The sequence below is a fragment of the Oncorhynchus keta genome, unplaced genomic scaffold, assembly GCF_023373465.1.
Source record: "Oncorhynchus keta strain PuntledgeMale-10-30-2019 unplaced genomic scaffold, Oket_V2 Un_contig_1599_pilon_pilon, whole genome shotgun sequence".
NCBI classification, from domain to species: Eukaryota; Metazoa; Chordata; class Actinopteri; order Salmoniformes; family Salmonidae; genus Oncorhynchus; species Oncorhynchus keta.
The window spans coordinates 489,155-509,258 of record NW_026279648.1 but is presented as its reverse complement, the minus strand read 5'-3'; the positions used below and the strand labels follow the sequence as shown (position 1 = coordinate 509,258).

General features: G+C 44.6%; 1 protein-coding gene across 1 annotated transcript; it reads left to right on the top strand.

The window, feature by feature from the left end:
• Positions 1–140: 140 nt before the first annotated feature.
• On the top strand, positions 141–16,470 carry LOC127919199 (protein DBF4 homolog A-like). Its single transcript, XM_052502633.1, has 13 exons — positions 141–355; positions 711–803; positions 915–1,087; positions 12,217–12,411; positions 12,546–12,596; positions 12,801–12,870; positions 12,980–13,068; positions 13,166–13,211; positions 13,787–13,832; positions 13,958–14,083; positions 14,368–14,500; positions 14,649–14,773; positions 15,059–16,470. The coding sequence occupies exons 2-13, from the start codon at positions 758–760 to the stop codon at positions 15,966–15,968; spliced, it is 2,010 nt and encodes a 669-aa protein (XP_052358593.1). The 5' UTR covers positions 141–355; positions 711–757; the 3' UTR covers positions 15,969–16,470.
• Positions 16,471–20,104: the final 3,634 nt, after the last annotated feature.

Here is a 20,104-nt window from a genome sequence, read left to right as displayed (position 1 = left end):
TATCTATAAATATGACAAATTTCAATTTCTCAATAAATGATTCGGTAAGGATAAACTAATCAGTTACTTGCTTGATCAATTTTTACTTTTAGAAAAGCCAGAAAAAAATATGTGGAAACATCGCATTCGAAAGCAATGATAACTTTCAGCAACACCCCCTTTTTGGAATGATGGGATTTTTCGAAGCGGGAAAGAACATAGAACATCTATGGCACAACAAAATATTATGGCAACAAAGTAATCTTAGCGGAACCAAAACAATTTAAAGATACTACTGAACTTTCGTGAAAATCGGTTGTAACAAATGTCAATTTAGGGAAATATATTGTTTGACAAGACCACAGGCTCTCACAAGGTAAATATGAACTTTTAGCCAGTGAGTTCGCAAGCTAACGTTACTTAGTAGCTAGTTAGCTGGCAGATTCCACTTCCTGTAGTTTAAAAAACAGGCTATAAAAACAAAGTTTAAATTGCCGTGGTATGGTTTTGTTATTTGCTTGTGCTAGTTAGGGTCTGTTCGTTTTCTTTGAAGTCCTATTTTTCATTTTAAAGTTATCTAACTATGCCAATATTTACATTACTCCTTAAACTTATTTTTGTTTTATTTGTAAAGCTAACGATTTTATGCAGTTTAGCTAGATAACGTTACAATGGTTAACGTTAACATCCATTAACTCAGTTTGTAAACATGTCTATTGCTTACAACACAGGAGAATACACGGATATTCTATTCTCCTCTCAAATTATATTGAATAAGATGAAATCTAGACGCACCCAAAAGTCTACAAAACCCAGTTTACAAGGTAAATGATATTTTTAAACATGTAACTAGCAAACGTTATTACTACATTGTTGATGAGCCTTATCTGCAAGAAAGTTACGTCAAATTGAAACTAACTTTGCTAATTTTTCAGACCCCAAACTCGCTGATAAGGGGCACAAGTCAGCCTCGAAGAGCCATGTCAAACCACCATGTGAATCTTATCCTGCCCAAAAAAAGCCTTTCACTGGGAAACTATTCTACTTAGATTTGCCATCAAACAGAAGAGCAGAGACATTAGAGAACGATATCAAAAGGTTTGGAGGGGTAAGTGAATATTTGTTTCCATCTGTTAGCATTTGACATCATGACAGACTGTAAAGTATTATAGCACATTGCATGTGGATGATAGTTAAGGATAATCATTCCTGAGCCAGCGAAATAGGACATTCAAATTGACAGGTTGTGTGAATTGTTAATAAGGTGTTGTGTTGACATACTGCTGATAATGGACCATTTTGAAGTGAAATGACAACTTGATGGCTTTCACACCAATGTGGCTACTGTCTACTTACTGTGGAGGAGGAGTGGCTTTCAGTCTTCTGGAACATAACTCTTCTAGTGATGGCTTCTGTCTTGTTACCGGAGTTGTTATCTCTCTGGTTGACCCACTTTGATACAATATACATGCAGTAAGTTATTGTCCATTTACATAGAAATTCATTTTGTGAAGTCAGCATACAAACACTACACTATAATACATGTAGTACGGAAAACATTGGAAAGTTAGTACTCAAGTCACACGTATTTAAAGTCTGTGGCTTAACTGTCCGACCATGTATTGGGCCTGCATCTGTCCTATGTTCCACTGTTCAGCAACCTGATAGCTGACGCAATCAAGCACAACCCGCTCCTATTCTTGCTGAACAGTGGGACCTATATCTCCTTCCGGAGTGCAGCAGCTCAAAACTTTGTGCAAGATTGTGCGTGTGGGGTCCTCATAGAGACCCTGAAAGCCTTTGCACTGCTGCCCGCTATCATGTCTCTCTTTTCACCACCATTTTAAATACTTGATTAATATTTGATTAATACTCTGGCTCAGGATGGACCTTGTGTGTTCTCCCCCAAATCAAAGTTTATTTGTCACGTGTGCCGAATACAACAGGTGTAGACCTTACAGTGAAATGCTTACTTACAGGTTCTAACCAATAGTGCAAAAAAGGTGTTAGGTGATCAATAGGTAAAAAAATAAAACAACAGTAAAAAGAAAGGCTATATACAGTAGCGAGGCTATAAAAGTAGCGAGGCTACCTACAGACACCGGTTAGTCAGGCTGATTGAGGTGGTATGTAGATATGGTTAAAGTGACTGCATACAGTGGGGCAAAAAAGTATTTAGTCAGCCACCAATTGTGCAAGTTCTCCTACTTAAAAAGATGAGAGGCCTGTAATGTTCATCATAGGTACACTTCAACTATGACAGACAAAATGGAGAAAAAAAATCTAGAAAATCACATTGTAGGATTTTTAATGAATTTATTTGCAAATTATGGTGGAAAATAAGTATTTGGTCACCTACAAACAAGCAAGATTTATGGCTCTCACAGACCTGTAACTTCTTCTTTAAGAGGCTCCTCTGTGCTCCACTTGTTACCTGTATTAAGGCACCTGTTTGAACTTGTTATCAGTATAAAAGACACCTGTCCACAACCTCAAACAGTTACACTCCAAACTCCACTATGGCCAAGACCAAAGAGCTGTCAAAGGACACCAGAAACAAAATTGTAGACCTGCACCAGGCTGGGAAGACTGAATCTGCAATAGGTAAGCAGCTTGGTTTGAATAAATCAACTGTGGGAGCAATTATTATGAAATGGAAGACATACAAGACCACTGATAATCTCCCTCGATCTGGGGCTCCACACAAGATCTCACCCCGTGGGATCAAAATGATCACAAGAACAATGAGCAAAAATCCCAGAACCACACGGGGGAACCTAGTGAATGACCTGCAGAGAGCTGGGACCAAAGTAACAAAGCTTACCATCAGTAACACACTACGCCGCCAGGGACTCAAATCCTGCAGTGCCAGACGTGTCCCCCTGCTTAAGCCAGTACGTGTCCAGGCCCGTCTGAAGTTTGCTAGAGAGCATTTGGAGGATCCAGAAGAAGATTGGGAGAATGTCATATGGTCAGATGAAACCAAAATATAACTTTTTGGTAAAAACTCAACTCGTTGTGTTTGGAGGACAAAGAATGCTGAATTCAAAGAACACCATACCTACTGTGAAGCATGGGGGTAGAAATATCATGCTTTGGGGCTGTTTTTCTGCAAAGGGACCAGGACGACTGATCCGTGTAAAGGAAAGAATGAATGGGGCCATGTATCGTGAGATTTTGAGTGAAAACCTCCTTCCATCAGCAAGGGCATTGAAGATGAAATGTGGCTGGGTCTTTCAGCATGATAATTTTTACATTTTACATTTAAGTCATTTAGCAGACGCTCTTATCCAGAGCGACTTACAAATTGGTGCATACACCTTATGACAACCAGTGGAACAGCCACTTGCATCTAAATCTTGTTGGGGGAGAAGGGGGGTGAGAAGGATTACTTACCCTATCCTAGGTATTCCTTGAAGAGGTGGGGTTTCAGGTGTCTCCGGAAGGTGGTGATTGACTCCGCTGTCCTGGCGTCGTGAGGGAGTTTGTTCCACCATTGGGGGCCAGAGCAGCGAACAGTTTTGACTGGGCTGAGCGGGAACTGTACTTCCTCAGTGGTAGGGAGGCGAGCAGGCCAGAGGTGGATGAACGCAGTGCCCTTGTTTGGGTGTAGGGCCTGATCAGAGCCTGGAGGTACTGAGGTGCCGTTCCCCTCACAGCTCCGTAGGCGAGCACCATGGTCTTGTAGCGGATGCGAGCTTCAACTGGAAGCCAGTGGAGAGAGCGGAGGAGCGGGGTGACGTGAGAGAACTTGGGAAGGTTGAACACCAGACGGGCTGCGGCGTTCTGGATGAGTTGTAGGGGTTTAATGGCACAGGCAGGGAGCCCAGCCAACAGCGAGTTGCAGTAATCAAGACGGGAGATGACAAGTGCCTGGATTAGGACCTGCGCCGCTTCCTGTGTGAGGCAGGGTCGTACTCTGCGGATGTTGTAGAGCATGAACCTACAGGAACGGGACACCGCCTTGATGTTAGTTGAGAACGTCAGGGTGTTGTCCAGGATCACGCCAAGGTTCTTAGCGCTCTGGGAGGAGGACACAATGGAGTTGTCAACCGTGATGGCGAGATCATGGAACGGGCAGTCCTTCCCGGGAGGAAGAGGAGCTCCGTCTTGCTGAGGTTCAGCTTGAGGTGGTGATCCGTCATCCACACTGATATGTCTGCCAGACATGCAGAGATGCGATTCGCCACCTGGTCATCAGAAGGGGGAAAGGAGAAGATTAATTGTGTGTCGTCTGCATAGCAATGATAGGAGAGACCATGTGAGGTTATGACAGAGCCAAGTGACTTGGTGTATAGCGAGAATAAGAGAGGGCCTAGAACAGAGCCCTGGGGGACACCAGTGGTGAGAGCGCGTGGTGAGGAGACAGATTCTCGCCACGCCACCTGGTAGGAGCGACCTGTCAGGTAGGACGCAATCCAAGCGTGGGCCGCGCCGGAGATGCCCAACTCGGAGAGGGTGGAGAGGAGGATCTGATGGTTCACAGTATCGAAGGCAGCCGATAGGTCTAGAAGGATGAGAGCAGAGGAGAGAGAGTTAGCTTTAGCAGTGCTGAGCGCCTCCGTGATACAGAGAAGAGCAGTCTCAGTTGAATGACTAGTCTTGAAACCTGACTGATTTGGATCAAGAAGGTCATTCTGAGAGAGATAGCGGTAGAGCTGGCCAAGGACGGCACGCTCAAGAGTTTTGGAGAGAAAAGAGAGAAGGGATACTGGTCTGTAGTTGTTGACATCGGAGGGATCGAGTGTAGGTTTTTTCAGAAGGGGTGCAACTCTCGCTCTCTTGAAGACGGGAGGGACGTAGCCAGCGGTCAGGGATGAGTTGATGAGCGAGGTGAGGTAAGGGAGAAGGTCTCCGGAAATGGTCTGGAGAAGAGAGGAGGGGATAGGGTCAAGCGGGCAGGTTGTTGGGCGGCCGGCCGTCACAAGACGCGAGATTTCATCTGGAGAGAGAGGGGAGAAAGAGGTCAGAGCATAGGGTAGGGCAGTGTGAGCAGAACCAGCGGTGTCGTTTGACTTAGCAAACGAGGATCGGATGTCATCGACCTTCTTTTCAAAATGGTTGACGAAGTCATCTGCAGAGAGGGAGGAGGGAGGGGGGGATTCAGGAGGGAGGAGAAGGTGGCAAAGAGCTTCCTAGGGTTAGAGGCAGATGCTTGGAATTTAGAATGGTAGAAAGTGGCTTTAGCAGCAGAGACAGAGGATGAAAATGTAGAGAGGAGGGAGTGAAAGGATGCCAGGTCCGCAGGGAGGCGAGTTTTCCTCCATTTCCGCTCGGCTGCCCGGAGCCCTGTTCTGTGAGCTCGCAATGAGTCGTCGAGCCACGGAGCGGGAGGGGAGGACCGAGCCGGCCTGGAGGATAGGGGACATAGGGAGTCAAAGGATGCAGTAAGGGAGGAGAGGAGGGTTGAGGAGGCAGAATCAGGAGATAGGTTGGAGAAAGTTTGAGCAGAGGGAAGAGAAGATAGGATGGAAGAGGAGAGAGTAGCGGGGGAGAGAGAGCGAAGGTTGGGACGGCGCGATACCATCCGAGTAGGGGCAGTGTGGGAAGTGTTGGATGAGAGCGAGAGGGAAAAGGATACAAGGTAGTGGTCGGAGACTTGGAGGGAGTTGCAATGAGGTTAGTGGAAGAACAGCATCTAGTAAAGATGAGGTCAAGCGTATTGCCTGCCTTGTGAGTAGGGGGGGAGGGTGAGAGGGTGAGGTCAAAAGAGGAGAGGAGTGGAAAGAAGGAGGCAGAGAGGAATGAGTCAAAGGTAGACGTGGGGAGGTTAAAGTCGCCCAGAACTGTGAGAGGTGAGCCGTCCTCAGGAAAGGAGCTTATCAAGGCATCAAGCTCATTGATGAACTCTCCTAGGGAGCCTGGAGGGCGATAAATGATAAGGATGTTAAGCTTGAAAGGGCTGGTAACTGTGACAGCATGGAATTCAAAGGAGGCAATAGACAGATGGGTAAGGGGAGAAAGAGAGAAAGACCACTTGGGAGAGATGAGGATCCCGGTGCCACCACCCCGCTGACCAGAAGCTCTCGGGGTGTGCGAGAACACGTGGGCGGACGAGGAGAGAGCAGTAGGAGTAGCAGTGTTATCTGTGGTGATCCATGTTTCCGTCAGTGCCAAGAAGTCAAGGGACTGGAGGGAGGCATAGGCTGAGATGAACTCTGCCTTGTTGGCCGCAGATTGGCAGTTCCAGAGGCTACCAGAGACCTGGAACTCCACGTGGGTCGTACGCGCTGGGACCACCAGGTTAGGGTGGTCGCGGCCACGCGGTGTGGAGCGTTTGTATGGTCTGTGCAGAGAGGAGAGAACAGGGATAGACAGACACATAGTTGACAGGCTACAGAAAAGGCTACGCTAATGCAAGGAAATTGAATGACAAGCGGACTACACGTCTCGAATGTTCAGAAAGTTAAGCTTACGTAGCAAGAATCTTATTGACTAAAATGATTAAAATGATACAGTACTGCTAAAGTAGGCTAGCTGGCAGTAGCTGCGTTGTTGACACTACACTAATCAAGTCGTTCCGTTGAGTGTAATAATTCTACAGTGCTGCTATTCGGGGCTAGCTGGCTAGCTAGCAGTGTTGTTTACGTTACGTTGAGTTAAAAGAACGACAATAGCTGGCTAGCTAACCTAGGGAATCGGTCTAGACTACACAATTATCTTTGAAACAAAGACGGCTATGTAGCTAGCTACGATCAAACAAATCAAACCGTTGTACTGTAATGAAATGAAATGAAAATGTGAAGCTACCTGACCGGGTTGTTGAATTCAAAACAGTAGACGTTGGCTAGCTGTTAGCAGTTAGCTGTTGGCTAGCTAGCAGAGTCTCCTACGTTAAGGACGACAAATAGCTGGCTAGCGAACCTCAGTGAATTAAGATAATCACTCCAAGGCTACACACACTAAACTACACAATTATCTTGGAAACAAAGACAGCTATGTAGCTAGCTAACACTGAACTAATCAAGTCGTACAGTTGAGTGAATAGCACTACAGTGATGCTAATCTGTGTGCGTTAGCTAGCTCCTGGGCGAATAGCAGTGAAGGCTACGTTAGGGCGACGAAATACGATAATTATGCAATTATCTCTGATACAAGGACGGCTATGTAGCTAGCTAAGAAGAATTGCTAAGATTAGACAAATCAACCGTTGTACTATAATGAAATGTAATGAAAAAGTTATACAACCTGCAGAGCGAAGTGCGAATGCGACCGCTCGCTCCAACCGGAACCGGAACCGGATAATGATCCCAAACACACCGCACAGGCAACGAAGGAGTGGCTTTGTAAGAAGCATTTCAAGGTCCTGGAGTGGCCTAACCAGTCTCCAGATCTCAACCCCATAGAAAATCTTTGGAGGGAGTTGAAAGTCCGTGTTGCCCAGCAACAGCCCCAAAACACTGCTCTAGAGGAGATCTGCATGGAGGAATGGGCCAAAATACCAGCAACAGTGTGTGAAAACCTTGTGAAGACTTACAGAAAACGTTTGACCTCTGTCATTGCCAACAAAGGGTATATAATAAAGTATTGAGAAAAACTTTTGTTATTGACCAAATACTTATTTTCCACCATAATTTCCAAATAAATTCATTAAAAATCCTACAATGTGATTTTCTGGGGGAAAAATTCTCATTTTGTCTGTCATAGTTGAAGTGTACCTATGATGAAAATTTACAGGCCTCTCTCATCTTTTTAAGTGGGAGAACGTGCACAATTGGTGGCTGACAAAATACTTTTTTGCCCCACTGTATATGATGAACAGAGAGTAGCAGTCACGTAAAAGAGGGGTTGGCGGGTGGTGGGTAGCGGGACACAATGCAGATAGCCCGGTTAGCCAATGTGTGGGAGCACTGGTTGGTTGGCCCAATTGAGGTAGTATGTACATGAATGTATAGTTAAAGTGACTATGCATATAAGATAAACAGAGAGTAGTAGCAGTGTAAAAAGAGGGGTTGGGGGGGACACAATGCAAATAGTCCGGGTAGCCATTTGACAACCAGTTCAGTAGTCTTATGGCTTAGGGGTAAAAACTGTTGAGAAGCCTTTTTGTCCTTGACTTGGCACTCCAGTACGGCTTGCCATGCGGTAGTAGAGGGAACAGTCTATGACTGGGGTGGCTGGGGTCTTTGACCATTTTTAGGGCCTTCCTCTGACACCGCCTGGTGTAGAGGTCCTGGATGGCAGGCAGCTTTGCCCCAGTGATGTACTGGGCCGTACGCACTATCCTCTGTAGTCAGGATGCTGCCGGTGTTGCAGCTGTAGAACCTTTTGATTAGAGGTCGACCGATTTAATCGGAATGGCCGATTTTTAATTTGGGCCGATATCAAGTTTTCATATCAATCGGAAATCTGTATTTTTGGACACCGATTTGGCCGATTTTTAAATATATATTTTTAAATGTAATAAAAATAAATAAAAAAGTACACATTTTATTCAACCTTTATCTAACTAGGCAAGTCAGTTAAGAACACATTCTTATTTTCAATGACGGCCTTGGAACGGTGGGTCAACTCTCTCGTTTAGGGGCAGAACGACAAATTTTTACCTTGTCACAGAAGTATATATTTTTAGACCTGCATATTTTGCTAAAAGAAATCCAGGTTAGCAGGCAATATTAACCAAGTGAAATTGTGTCACTTCTCTTGCGTCCATTGCACGCAGACTCGGTGTATATGCAAGAGTTTGGGCCGCCTAATTTGCCAGAATTTTACGTAATTATGACATAACATTGAAGGTTGTGTAATGTAACAGGAATATTTAGACTTATGGATGCCACCCGTTAGATAAAATACGGAATGGTTCCGTATTTCACTGAAAGAATAAACGTCTTGTTTTCGAGATGATCGTTTCCGGAATCGACCATATTAATGACCTAAGGCTCGTATTACTGTGTGTTATGTTATAACTAAGTCTATGATTTGATAGAGCAGTCTGACTGAGCGATGGTAGGCGCCAGCAGGCTCGTAAGCATTCTGTGGAAGGACCACTAGAGGGCAGGCTGGGCTCATGGATAGTAGCCCAACAAAGCATGGGAGACAAGGTAACCAGAGTCAATTAAGCACAGCTGACGGTACTAATGAGATACTCTCCTTCCCCTATAAAAGAGAGAATGGAACCAGCAGAGATGGAGAAAAAACTATCTCTGGAAGATGGCCACCGAGAGAGAGAAGCTGTGCTGAAAGAACCACGAAGATGGTGACAAACCCGTGATTTATGTTTGTTGTAGTTTAAAGATTATCCTATTGTGTTCTTGTTTCATCTGGAGAAGAAGATGTGTGTTTTTTCCTTGGAAGATTTTTCATTGATTATGTTAGAATGTTTTTGGTTGACAAAATACCCTCAATAGAGAACCGTGTTCAATCAGAAAAGCCTACTCCTGACTCGTTTATTCCACCTTCCCGCTTTAGAGTGACGCCTAATTACTTGGTACGCTCACAATTCATTCAAACAGGACTTTTGTGCGTTTTGCCAGCAGCTCTTCGTTGTGCTTCAAGCATTGCGCAGTTTATGATTTCAAGTCCATCAACTCCCGAGATTAGGCTGGTGTAACCGATGTGAAATGGCTAGCTAGTTAGTGGGGTGCGCATTAACAGCGTTTTAAACGTCACTCGCTCTGAGACTTGGAGTGGTTGTTCCCCTTGCTCTGCATGGGTAACGCTGCTTCGAGGGTGGCTGTTGTCTATGTGTTCCTGGTTCGAGTCCAGGTTTGAGCGAGGAGAGAGACGGAAGCTATACTGGTACACTGGCAATACTAAAGTGCATATAAGAACATCCAGTAGTCAAAGGTATATGAAATACAAATGGTATAGAGATAAATAGTCCTATAATAACTACAACCTAAAACTTCTTACCTGCGAATATTGAAGACTCATGTTAAAAGGAACCACTAGCTTTCATATGTTCTCATGTTCTGAGCAAGGAACTTAAACGTTAGCTTTCTTACATGGCACATATTGCACTTTTACTTTCTTCTCCAACACTTTGTTCAATTTGGTTTAAATAATGCAAAAACATGTTTCATTATTTATTTGAGGCTAAATAGATTTTATTAAGTTAAAATAAGTGTTCATTCATTATTGTTGTAATTGTCATTATTGCAAATACATTTAATAAATCGTCCGATTAATCGGTTATCGGCTTTTTTTGGTCCTCCAATAATCGGTATCTGCGTTGAAAAATCATAATCGGTTGACCTCTACTTTTGAGGATCTCAGGAACCATGCCAAATCTTTTTAGTTTCCTGAGGGGGAATAGGCTTTGTCGTGCCCTCTTCACGACTGTCTTGGTGTGTTTGGACCATTCTAGTTTGTTGATGTGGACACCAAGGAACTTGAAGCTCTCAACCTGCTCCACTACAGCCCCGTCGATGAGAATGGGGGCGTGCTCTGTTCTCCTTTTCCTGTAGTCCACAATCATCTTGGTCTTGGTTACGTTGAGGGATAGGTTGTTATTCTGACACCACCCGGCCAGGTCTCTGACCTCCTCGTCGTTATCAGTGATCAGGCCTACCACTGTTGTGTTGTCTGCAAACGTAATGATGGTGTTGGAGTCGTGCCTGGCCATGCAGTCGTGGGTGAACTTGGGAGTACAGGAGGGGACTGAGCACGCACCCTGTGGAGCTCCAGTGTTGAGGATCAGCGTGGCAGATGTGTTGCTACCTACCCTCACCACCTGGGGCGGCCCGTCAGGATGTCCAGGATCCAGTTGCAGAGGGAGGTGTTTAGTCCCAGGATCCTTAGCTTAGTGATGAGCTTTGAGAGCACTATGGTGTTGAACGCTGAGCTGTAGTCAATGAACAGCATTCTCACATAAGTGTTCCTTTTGTCCAGGTGGGAAAGGGCAGTGTGAAGTGCGATAGAGATTGCATCATCTGTGGATCTGTTTGGAAGGTATGCAAATTGGAGTGGGTCTAGGGTTTCTGGGATAATGGTGTTGATGTGAGCCATTACCAACCTTTCAAAGCACTTCATGGCTACGGACGTGAGTGCTACGAGTCTGTAGTCATTTAGGCAGGTTGCCTTTGTGTTCTTGGGCACAGGGACTATGGTGGTCTGCTTGAAACATGTTGGTATTACAGACTCAATCAGGGACATGTTGAAAATGTCAGTAAAGACACTTGCCAGTTGGTCAGCACATGCCCGGAGCACACATCCTGGTAATCCGTCTGGCCCCGCAGTCTTGTGTATGTTGACCTGTTTAAAGGTCTTTCTCACGGCGGCTACAGACAGCGTGTTAACACAGTTGTCCGGAACAGCTGATGCTCTCATGCATGCCTCAGTGTTGTTTTCCTCGACGCGAGCATAGAAGAGATTTACCTCGTCTGGTAGGCTTGTGTCACTGGGAAGCTCGCGGCTGTGCTGCCCTTTGTAGTCTGTAATAGTTTGCAAGCCCTGCCACATAAGATGAGCGTCGGAGCTGTTGTAGTATGGTTCAATCTTAGCCCTGTATTGACGCTTTGCCTGTTTGATGGTTCGTCACAGGGCATAGCAGAATTTCTTGTAAGCTTCTGGGTTCGAGTCCCGCACCTTGAAAGCGGCAGCTCTACCCTTTAGCTCAGTGCGAATGATGCCTGTAATCCATGGCTTCTGGTTGGGGTATGAACGTACAGTCACTGTAGGGACGATGTCCTCGATGCACTTATTGATAAAGCCAGTGACTGATGTGGTGTACTCCTCAATGCCATCGGAAGAATCCCGGAACATGTTCCAGTCTGTGATAGCAAAACAGTCCTGTAGTTTAGCATCTGCTTCATCTGACCACTTTTTTTTCTATAGACCGAGTCACTGGTGCTTCCTGCTTTAATTTTTGCTTGTAAGCCGGAATCAGGAGGATAGAGTTTTGGTCAGATTTACCAAATGGAGGGCGAGGAGTACAGGTGATCATTTAAAATGTTGATAGAAATTTGGTAGAACTGATTTAAGTTACCCTGCATTAAAGTCTCCGGCCACTAGGAGCGCCGCCTCTGGGTGAGTGATTTCCTGTTTGCTTATTTCCTTATTCAGCTGACTTAGTGTGGTCTTAGTGCCAGCATCTGTCTGTGGTGGTAAATAAACAGCCACAAAGGTATGGCTGAAAACTCTCTAGGCAAGTAGTGTGGCCTGCAATTTATGACAATATACTCTACTTCAGGCGAGCAAAATCTAGAGACTTCCTTAGATTTCGTGCACCAGCTGTTGTTTACAAATATGCACAGACCCCCCCCGCATCTGAGCCAGTGTCTCTGTCCCCTCTCTCAGATGGTGGAGAAGTTTTTCAGCAAGGAGATCAAGTACCTGGTGTCTAATAAGAGAGAGGCCAGGTATGTGCAGTGTCATGGCCGCGACTCACTTGTCCCAAGCCCTGACTCTGGGCACAGCTCCCCCCACCCTCGCCCCCATCCCGGCAGCCACAGAGACAGCCTCAAAGGAAGCTCCCATGGCCAGGCAAACATGGTGAGCCAATTCCTCTCTGTGTCTGTTACTGGTATCTGTATCTCAGTGGGGTCATTTTCCATGATATGCTCTAAAACTGAAGCTATCCATATATATATTTATCCATCTCTCCCTATCTCTCTGGTATTTGACAGGTGGTCATAAGCAGGGGCAAGTCTTTTGTGAAGAGAGTTGTAAAAGAGCAGGTTTGTTAATTAAGATCCTCACTAATGAGTTTGGCAAGCTATTTCCAACCTAATGCTACATGTTACTTTTATTGTTTCTGACTGATAGTCGTCAGGAACTTCAGGAAAGTTTGCACTTTGGATCGAAATGTTTATTCATACTTCAGGAGATACTTTGGATTTCAGTTCTTCGGGTTAAGATGTTCATTTGTTTTTACCCTGTAGGTGAGAATACAGGTCAACGAGATCCTGTCCAATGCTCTGGAGTGGGGAGTGAAAATCCTGTACATTGACGGTAACATGTCTATTCATTTGTTTCATAAGAAATGTTGACATAATGCTTATTATGACAATGATACTTTCATATGCAAAAAAACATTTTCTTGAATTTCCTTCAATTCCAGATGTAATAGCTTATATTGAAAAGAAGAAAAGGAATGTTAAGTATACTGCTGAAAAGCCAACCGCAACCACAGCTGCTGTCAAGAAAAGTGTAAGTCATGTTTCTGGACTTATATTTTGACAGTTCTTTCCTGGAATAACATATCACTTATATCACCAGTCTTGTGTGTTATTCCTTACTAATGTAGGCCAAAGGAGAACCTATAGGAAAACCAGCCTTCCAGAAGTATAAGGGTAAGTAATGTCCTGCTGCATGTGACTCTGTTGTCTGTTTACCACTTCATCACTGTGTTATTGTTATAGAGAACTTCTAAAACCTTCTTCTACGTATATCGTCTCAGTAGATTAAAGTTGATGTTGGTTGTATGATAACACTGTTACTCACAGGAGGTCGGTGGCACCTTAATTGGGGAGGGCGGGCTTGTGGTAATGGCTGGAGCAGAATCAGTGGAATGGTATCAAATACATTTTTTATTTAATTTATTTAACTAGGCAAGTCAGTTAAGAACAAATTCTATTTTTACAATGATGGCCTACTCCAGATGACGCTGGACCAATTGTGCGCCGCCCTATGGGACTCCCAAACATGTGATACAGCTTGGACTCGAACCAGGGTCTGCAGTGACGCCTCTAGCACTGAGATGCAGTGCCTTCGACCGCTGCGCCACTCGGGAGCCCATGTGTTTGATGCCATTCCATTTGCTCCGTCCAGCCATTATTATGAGCCGTCCTCCTGTATATCATTATGAGAAGGTATTTGACCCAGACATAGGCACAGTCTCTAATGCTTTGTTCTGTGTTTTACTCAGGTGGAAGGATCCGTAAACCCTTTGTAAAGGTAGTGGACTCCAGCAGGTGGGTCTATAAAAGAGATGATAGACTCTGATGTCTGTAGTATTGACATATTAAGGCAATTCTTATTGTCATTTTGTTGGTGTTTGAGCACATAATATAGCATCTATCTTATGTCTCTCTGCCAGACATTACCGTCCAATTTATCTGGCCATGCCGAACATGCCAGAGTTTAACCTAACGACAGCTCCCCCCTGCAGTCCATTCTATGTAGAGGACCAGGAACACTCTGGGAAGAGACCTAAAGTGCACGGGTATAGAGTCTTATTCACTAAATGCCTCACCTTCTTAACCCTTCTTGTTGTGAACATAAAGAAAATCCACCAATTACAGAAAAGCAGTGTGGCAGTATATTCCATTTGTGTTTTACCTGATTCAACAAAACATCCAGCTTTTCCTACTGTTGTTGATGGGGATTGCTACAGCAGAAAATGGTTATGTATTGCTTAGCACCCTCCGGGACTAACTGCTAAGTCTTGGTTGCTAGACAACTATATGTGATTGAACTCTGACCTGGCTATAACTTACTGACCTATAGGTGTCTCAGGAACCGAGGGGCGAGAGTGTCAGCCAGTGAGGAGAGGGGGCAGGACCGGGCCAGGAGGAACAGGGAGAAGAAACGTGGAGGCTACTGCGAGTGCTGCACGCTCAAATACAACAACATCAAAGCTGTGAGTTAGAATACATCTGTTTAATGTATGTAAACATAGTTAACACGTGTTTATAACGAGGACCTAATCATGTACAAAAGGCCTTCTGTACTTGATGTAGTGGTAGCAGACGTTGTGGGAATGCTTGACTTGTGTCTGTATTCTGCAGCACCTGCGGAGTGAGCAGCACAAGGCCTTCTCCAGAAGTGATGAGTACCTGGTGGTGGACAGGCTCATCACCACACTGCCCTTCAACTTCAGTCACGTCAAAACAACACAAACTCCAACCACAAGGTACAGTAGTCTTACATTTGTACATTTTAGTCATTTAGCAGACGTCCTTATCCAGAGCGACATACATTTTCTAAATTCCCCGCTACCAATTGTCCACACAGGAGCAAAATCTACCCAAATCAAAATTAAACACACATATATTGAATGCTGTTCAGTTATATGTTTGTTAGGAAAACAAATGCAATGTTGTGTGAAACATTTTGCAGATTGCCTGTTTTTTTTCCACCCCTGATTTTCTATTTTGTGCTGATCACCACATCTCTAAGTCATTTTTTGTTCCCACAGGTCAAAGTACAGCATAACCTCCCTGATATGTGTTCCTGGACCCAGCATACAGATGGAGGGAGGTGTGGAAACCAAAGAGCTGAAGGGGGGATTAATGTCCCTCTGGTCTACTACAGTGGAGCCCCCTCTCTCCCAGAGTGTGGAAAACCCCTTGGAACAGCCTCGGAAGCGCAGCCGAGGGGCCCCTGTTCCCCACAGCACCAGCGAGGGGGAGAAGAGGTGCTCTTACGTCCCAGACAGACCCCATCCCAAGCACAGATCCCTGTCCTGCAAACAACGCTGCCGACAGAGATACCCGCGCAAGCATCCCCAGAGGGCTGGGCTGAGTCAGACACCTGTGTCTAATGCAGAAATAGACCCTTCTACCCATGACTCTGTCGCCAACCCCAGACTTTCCCATCAGGGCCAGAGAACTCACACAGGCAAAGATGGCCGCTCTTCATTTAGTCACACAGAGGATTTACAATGTGGCGATCCAGCTAGACGTGTGAAGGTCCCTTCCAGTCAGCACAAGGTGGCAGGGCCTTCAGAACACCACAAGCTCAGAGCTTTAGAGGAGAGGGAACTGAGTCATGATACGTTGGCTGGAGATACTCTTCCCGGGAATACTGGGGGTGTTCCGGAGCTCGAGGCAGGTGACACGGAGACACACACCCCTCCTCCTGCCAGGACGTTACAGAGGAGGGTCAGGGATTACAGAAGGAAGAGAAGGAAAGTTGAGAAGCAGTGGACTGCTCAGGAGCAGGAAAAACCGAGCAATGTTCCCAGCAGCTCTCTGCTGAACCTCTGGCAACTGTTCCACTCCAGTGAGGACATGGAGTGTGAGTTCAGAGGCTTTCCCAGCTGTTCCACTCCAGTGAGGACATGGAGTGTGAGTTCAGAGGCTTTCCCAGCTGTTCCACTCCAGTGAGGACATGGAGTGTGAGTTCAGAGGCTTTCCCAGCTGTTTGACTCCAGTGAGGACATAGACTGGGAGTTCCAGGCCTTCCCCAGCTAGGGGGGGGGGGGGTTAGGGTGACCCAGAATCTTCCCAATATGAGCGCTAACCTGTTACGGACTCACCATATGAACTTATTGTATGACAGTTTCATTGAGTGACATAGCAGATCTATTTGGGAACCCATTGACTGTGACTCTTTAAACCTATGACTTCTATAAAGGGAATAGTTCCCTTCAGGTTGGGTGGGTGCTGGCGCAACACTGTTGTGTTGATTTAACCATGGCAGCTTTTAGTCTACCTGGCTTTTTTACCATGACTGGTTTTATCTGGAGAACAGGCTGGAGCACTATCCTCGGTTCTGTACAACGCCTGCATGTGTTCTGGTGTCCAGAGGAACTGCATGGTTGTGTTTTTAGTATGTGGTATTGTACATTTTTAAAACATTTAAAAAATAAAAAGGGATACAACCGAAGGTCTTCTATTGATTTGTCATTACATTTCCGTACGTATTGTACAGGTGAAAAAGGTATCTACGTGACGTCTGTTTGATAAATGAAAGATTACCTAAACCGCTCTGACATGTCTGTGATCAGTTGAATGAGCACATTCTCATAGATAAGAGTACATAGCTCTGACACTGGACAAGCTGTCTTACACAAAGGAGAGGACTCCCTCAAGGCTAACTTGTCATAAAGCACATCGTCCTCTTATACAGCAACCAACACAGAGAGACTCTGAGACAAGGCGAGAGGGATTGCTTCTTCTTTCCCTCCGTAACAGTAATAAAGAAGTGTTTGCACCTTCTCATGTACTGAATGCATCTAGAATTCACCTCAGCATAACTGAAGGAGAAATGCATCGGTTTTCTAGACTTTCCTTATTTGTGTGCCTGTATTTAGCACAGTGCTCTTGTTCTCCCTCATTTCTTTAAAATGAATGCACTGGGGTCAGATGGGAGTTGTTATGTGGCGCTGGTGATTAGTGACTGAATAGGAGATGCAATTTAAACTTGGTGTTCTTCCCCCCCACAACAACAAAAATCTGCACTGCGGTTACAGATTCATTAAGCAAAAATGACGAGAGAAAAACAGCACAATCTGATGAGTAAAGTACACACAATTTCAGAAAGCGCGTTCCGTTTCCACCAGCCATCACTTTGGAGGGCAGCCTGCCTAAAAAGTGCTTGATGCCGGCTGGGTAGCCCTGTTCTGCCTCACAAATATCGTAATGCATTTGCCAGAATATGTAACATCTTCATCCCATAATGTTGAAGTCATAATATCGATGTTACAGCTTCTTTAGACATAGGTCAAGTTTGGGTGGCAACTGGCAATTTCTGAAATAAGACCACATCACCAGGTAGCCTGTTGTTCTGGCAATGATGAGTCAGTAGTTGATGGCTAAACTGTATTTTATATGGATAATTAATGTAGGCCTACTCTGTTTTTGCCAGGTAATACTGTCTTTCTGTCCACAAATCTGGATAGGTTAGGGCTATTTGGAATCGTTGGGACATCCCTACCCTAAACCTAAGCTTACCATACCACCTTTGCCCAACAATGTTGATGACTGGCCATTGTCAGTGGAGTGTATTTATGAATGCCAAGGGAGCCAGCCCCCCGAAAAAATGACCAAGGATCAAATAAAAAAACGAAATAATTTATCTTTCGTCTCTGTGTTTCATAATTTTCCTTTAATTCGTAAGAGGTTGACTGTATCTCACAGGAGAAAGCATCTGAGAGAGCGAAACAGCTCCCCTCTGTCTCCATGTGTAGGCCATCTATCTGATTCTGTCTGGTCCAAATGAGGATGACATTGTTGCTGCCAAAGCATTGAAGGCAAGGGAAGCCAATGAGCATTTTTAATTTAACCTTTATTTAACCTTCTGTCAGGCCTCCCTTGACAGAAAAAGTATATCCGCATTGAGCTAAACTGAGCGAGCTCAATTGAATGGTCCTGGCACACCAACAAAAAAAGTGTCAAGGGAAGCCAGCTTGGGTTTTGGCTTCACTAGTATCAAATCCCATTGAGAGCATACATCATTAACAGAAAAACTTGAATTGTTGCATCTCGTTGTGTTGTTGTACTCCAGTGGCTAGCAAGCTAAAATGGGCACTTTCCTAAATTAGCCATGGATGGATATAGGGATTTGGAGTTGTGGTTTTACTTCATTCTCTGTACTTTACAATGATTATAATGGTGATTCTGATGGAACCATTAATTTATACATTGTTGTGCCCCTGGCCTGAGGATGGAAGTTCAATATGTAGCTAGATGTAGAACAGAAATGTTAAATAGCTAACGTTGCCCATGAATTAAAGTTAAGCTAGCTAGCAAGCCTTTTAGCCAGGTAGCCCAGGACACCAAAAGATAAAAGCTTGAACTGTATGACAGAGTGATAGACCATTTCGTCAACATGAGAGTATGGCATTGGCGTTTCTCTAGAAGTAGAGTGAGTCAACATGTTTTTCTACTTGCATGAAAGACTACGTACACAAGCATAAAATCAGAACCATGGACAGCCACATATTTAGCCTATGTTGATTGGACTAAATCATTTTTGGTACCTTTTAGTTGTCACTGTATTAGACTAAGCATAGGTGATTTGATGATGTTGAAGTTGAAATGGTGCTGGAATAGTGGAGGCTTCCCCAGTGATTTTACCCATGCAACGCTGCTGGTCATTGGTCAACAATCAAGACGCACACATTTTTGGTTCGGAGGAATAGGTGAGAATTCGAGTTCAGTGGGTTTAGAACAATGACATATTTATTGTATTTTTTTTTTTACACATTTTTGGGGGAAATTATACCACCATGGAAAAGTGTACTTTGGAGACTGGAAGGGGCATGTGCTCTGCACGGGTAGAGCCCTATCTGTACACATGCCTGAACAGAGGCAAGGATTATTTGCTGACAATGAGCAATCAATAGGTAATGAGAGCAGGTGGAAGTAATGTTGAGGAGGATATGGGGCTAGCCATACAATGCATTTGGAATGTATTCAGACCCCTTGACTTTTTCCATTTTTTTTAAGTGACATTCTTATTCTTGCAAAAATCGTTGAAGTTGGAGACTTATCTCCCTCACCAACTTTAAACATCTGCTATCTGAGCAGCTAACCGATCGCTGCAGCTGCACGTAGTCCATCGGTAAATAGCCCACCCAATCTACCTACCTCATCCCCATACTGTTTTTATTTGTTTACTTTTCTGCTCTTTTGCACACCAGTATCTCTACCTGCACATGACCATCTGATCATTTATCACTCCAGTGTTAATCTGCTAAATTGTAATTATTTGCCTGCCTCCTCATGCCTTTTGCACACAATGTATATAGACTATTTTTTTCTTTTTTTCTACTGTGTTATTGACTTGTTTATTGTTTACTCCATGTGTAAATCTGTATTGTTGTCTGTTCACACTGCTTTGCTTTATCTTGGCCAGGTCGCAGTTGTAAATGAGAACTTGTTCTCAACTAGCCTACCTGGTTAAATAAAGGTGAAATTAAAAAAAATCTAAAATGTATTAAATAGGTTTTTTCCCTCCTCAATCTACACACAATAACCCATAATGACAAAGCAAAAACAGCTTTTTAGACATTTTCAGTACTTTGTTGAAGCACCTTTGGCAGCAAATACAGCCTTGAGTCTTCTTGGGTATGACGCTACAAACTTGGCACAACTGTATTTGGGGAGTTTCTCCCATTCTTCTCTGCAGATCCTCTCAAGCTCTGTCAAGTTGAATGGGGAGTGTCGCTGCACAGCTATTTTCAGGTCTCTCTAGAGATGTTCAATCAGGTTCAAGTCCAGGCTCTGGCTGGGCCACTCATGGGCATTCAGAGACTTCCTGAAGCCACTCATGCGTTGTCTTGGCTGTGTGCTTAGGGTTGTTGTTCTGTTGGAAGGTGAACCTTTGCCCCAGTCTGAGGTCCTAAGTGCTCTGGAGCAGGTTTTCATCAAGGATCTCTGTAATTTTCTACGTTAATCTTTCCCTCGATCCTGACTAGTCAGGCCAAAGTATTCAATCTTGGTTTCATCAGACCAGAGAATCTTGTTTCTCATGGTCGGAGAGTCCTTTAGGTGCCTTTTGGCTCCAAGTGGACTGG

Coding starts and splice junctions, on each gene's coding strand:
- LOC127919199 (XM_052502633.1), top strand. CDS start 758: ATGAAATCTAGACGCACCCAAAAGTCTACAAAACCCAGTTTACAAG. Junction 12,597..12,800: donor AGAGAGTTGTAAAAGAGCAG/GTTTGTTAATTA, acceptor TTTACCCTGTAG/GTGAGAATACAGGTCAACGA. Junction 14,501..14,648: donor AATACAACAACATCAAAGCT/GTGAGTTAGAAT, acceptor TGTATTCTGCAG/CACCTGCGGAGTGAGCAGCA.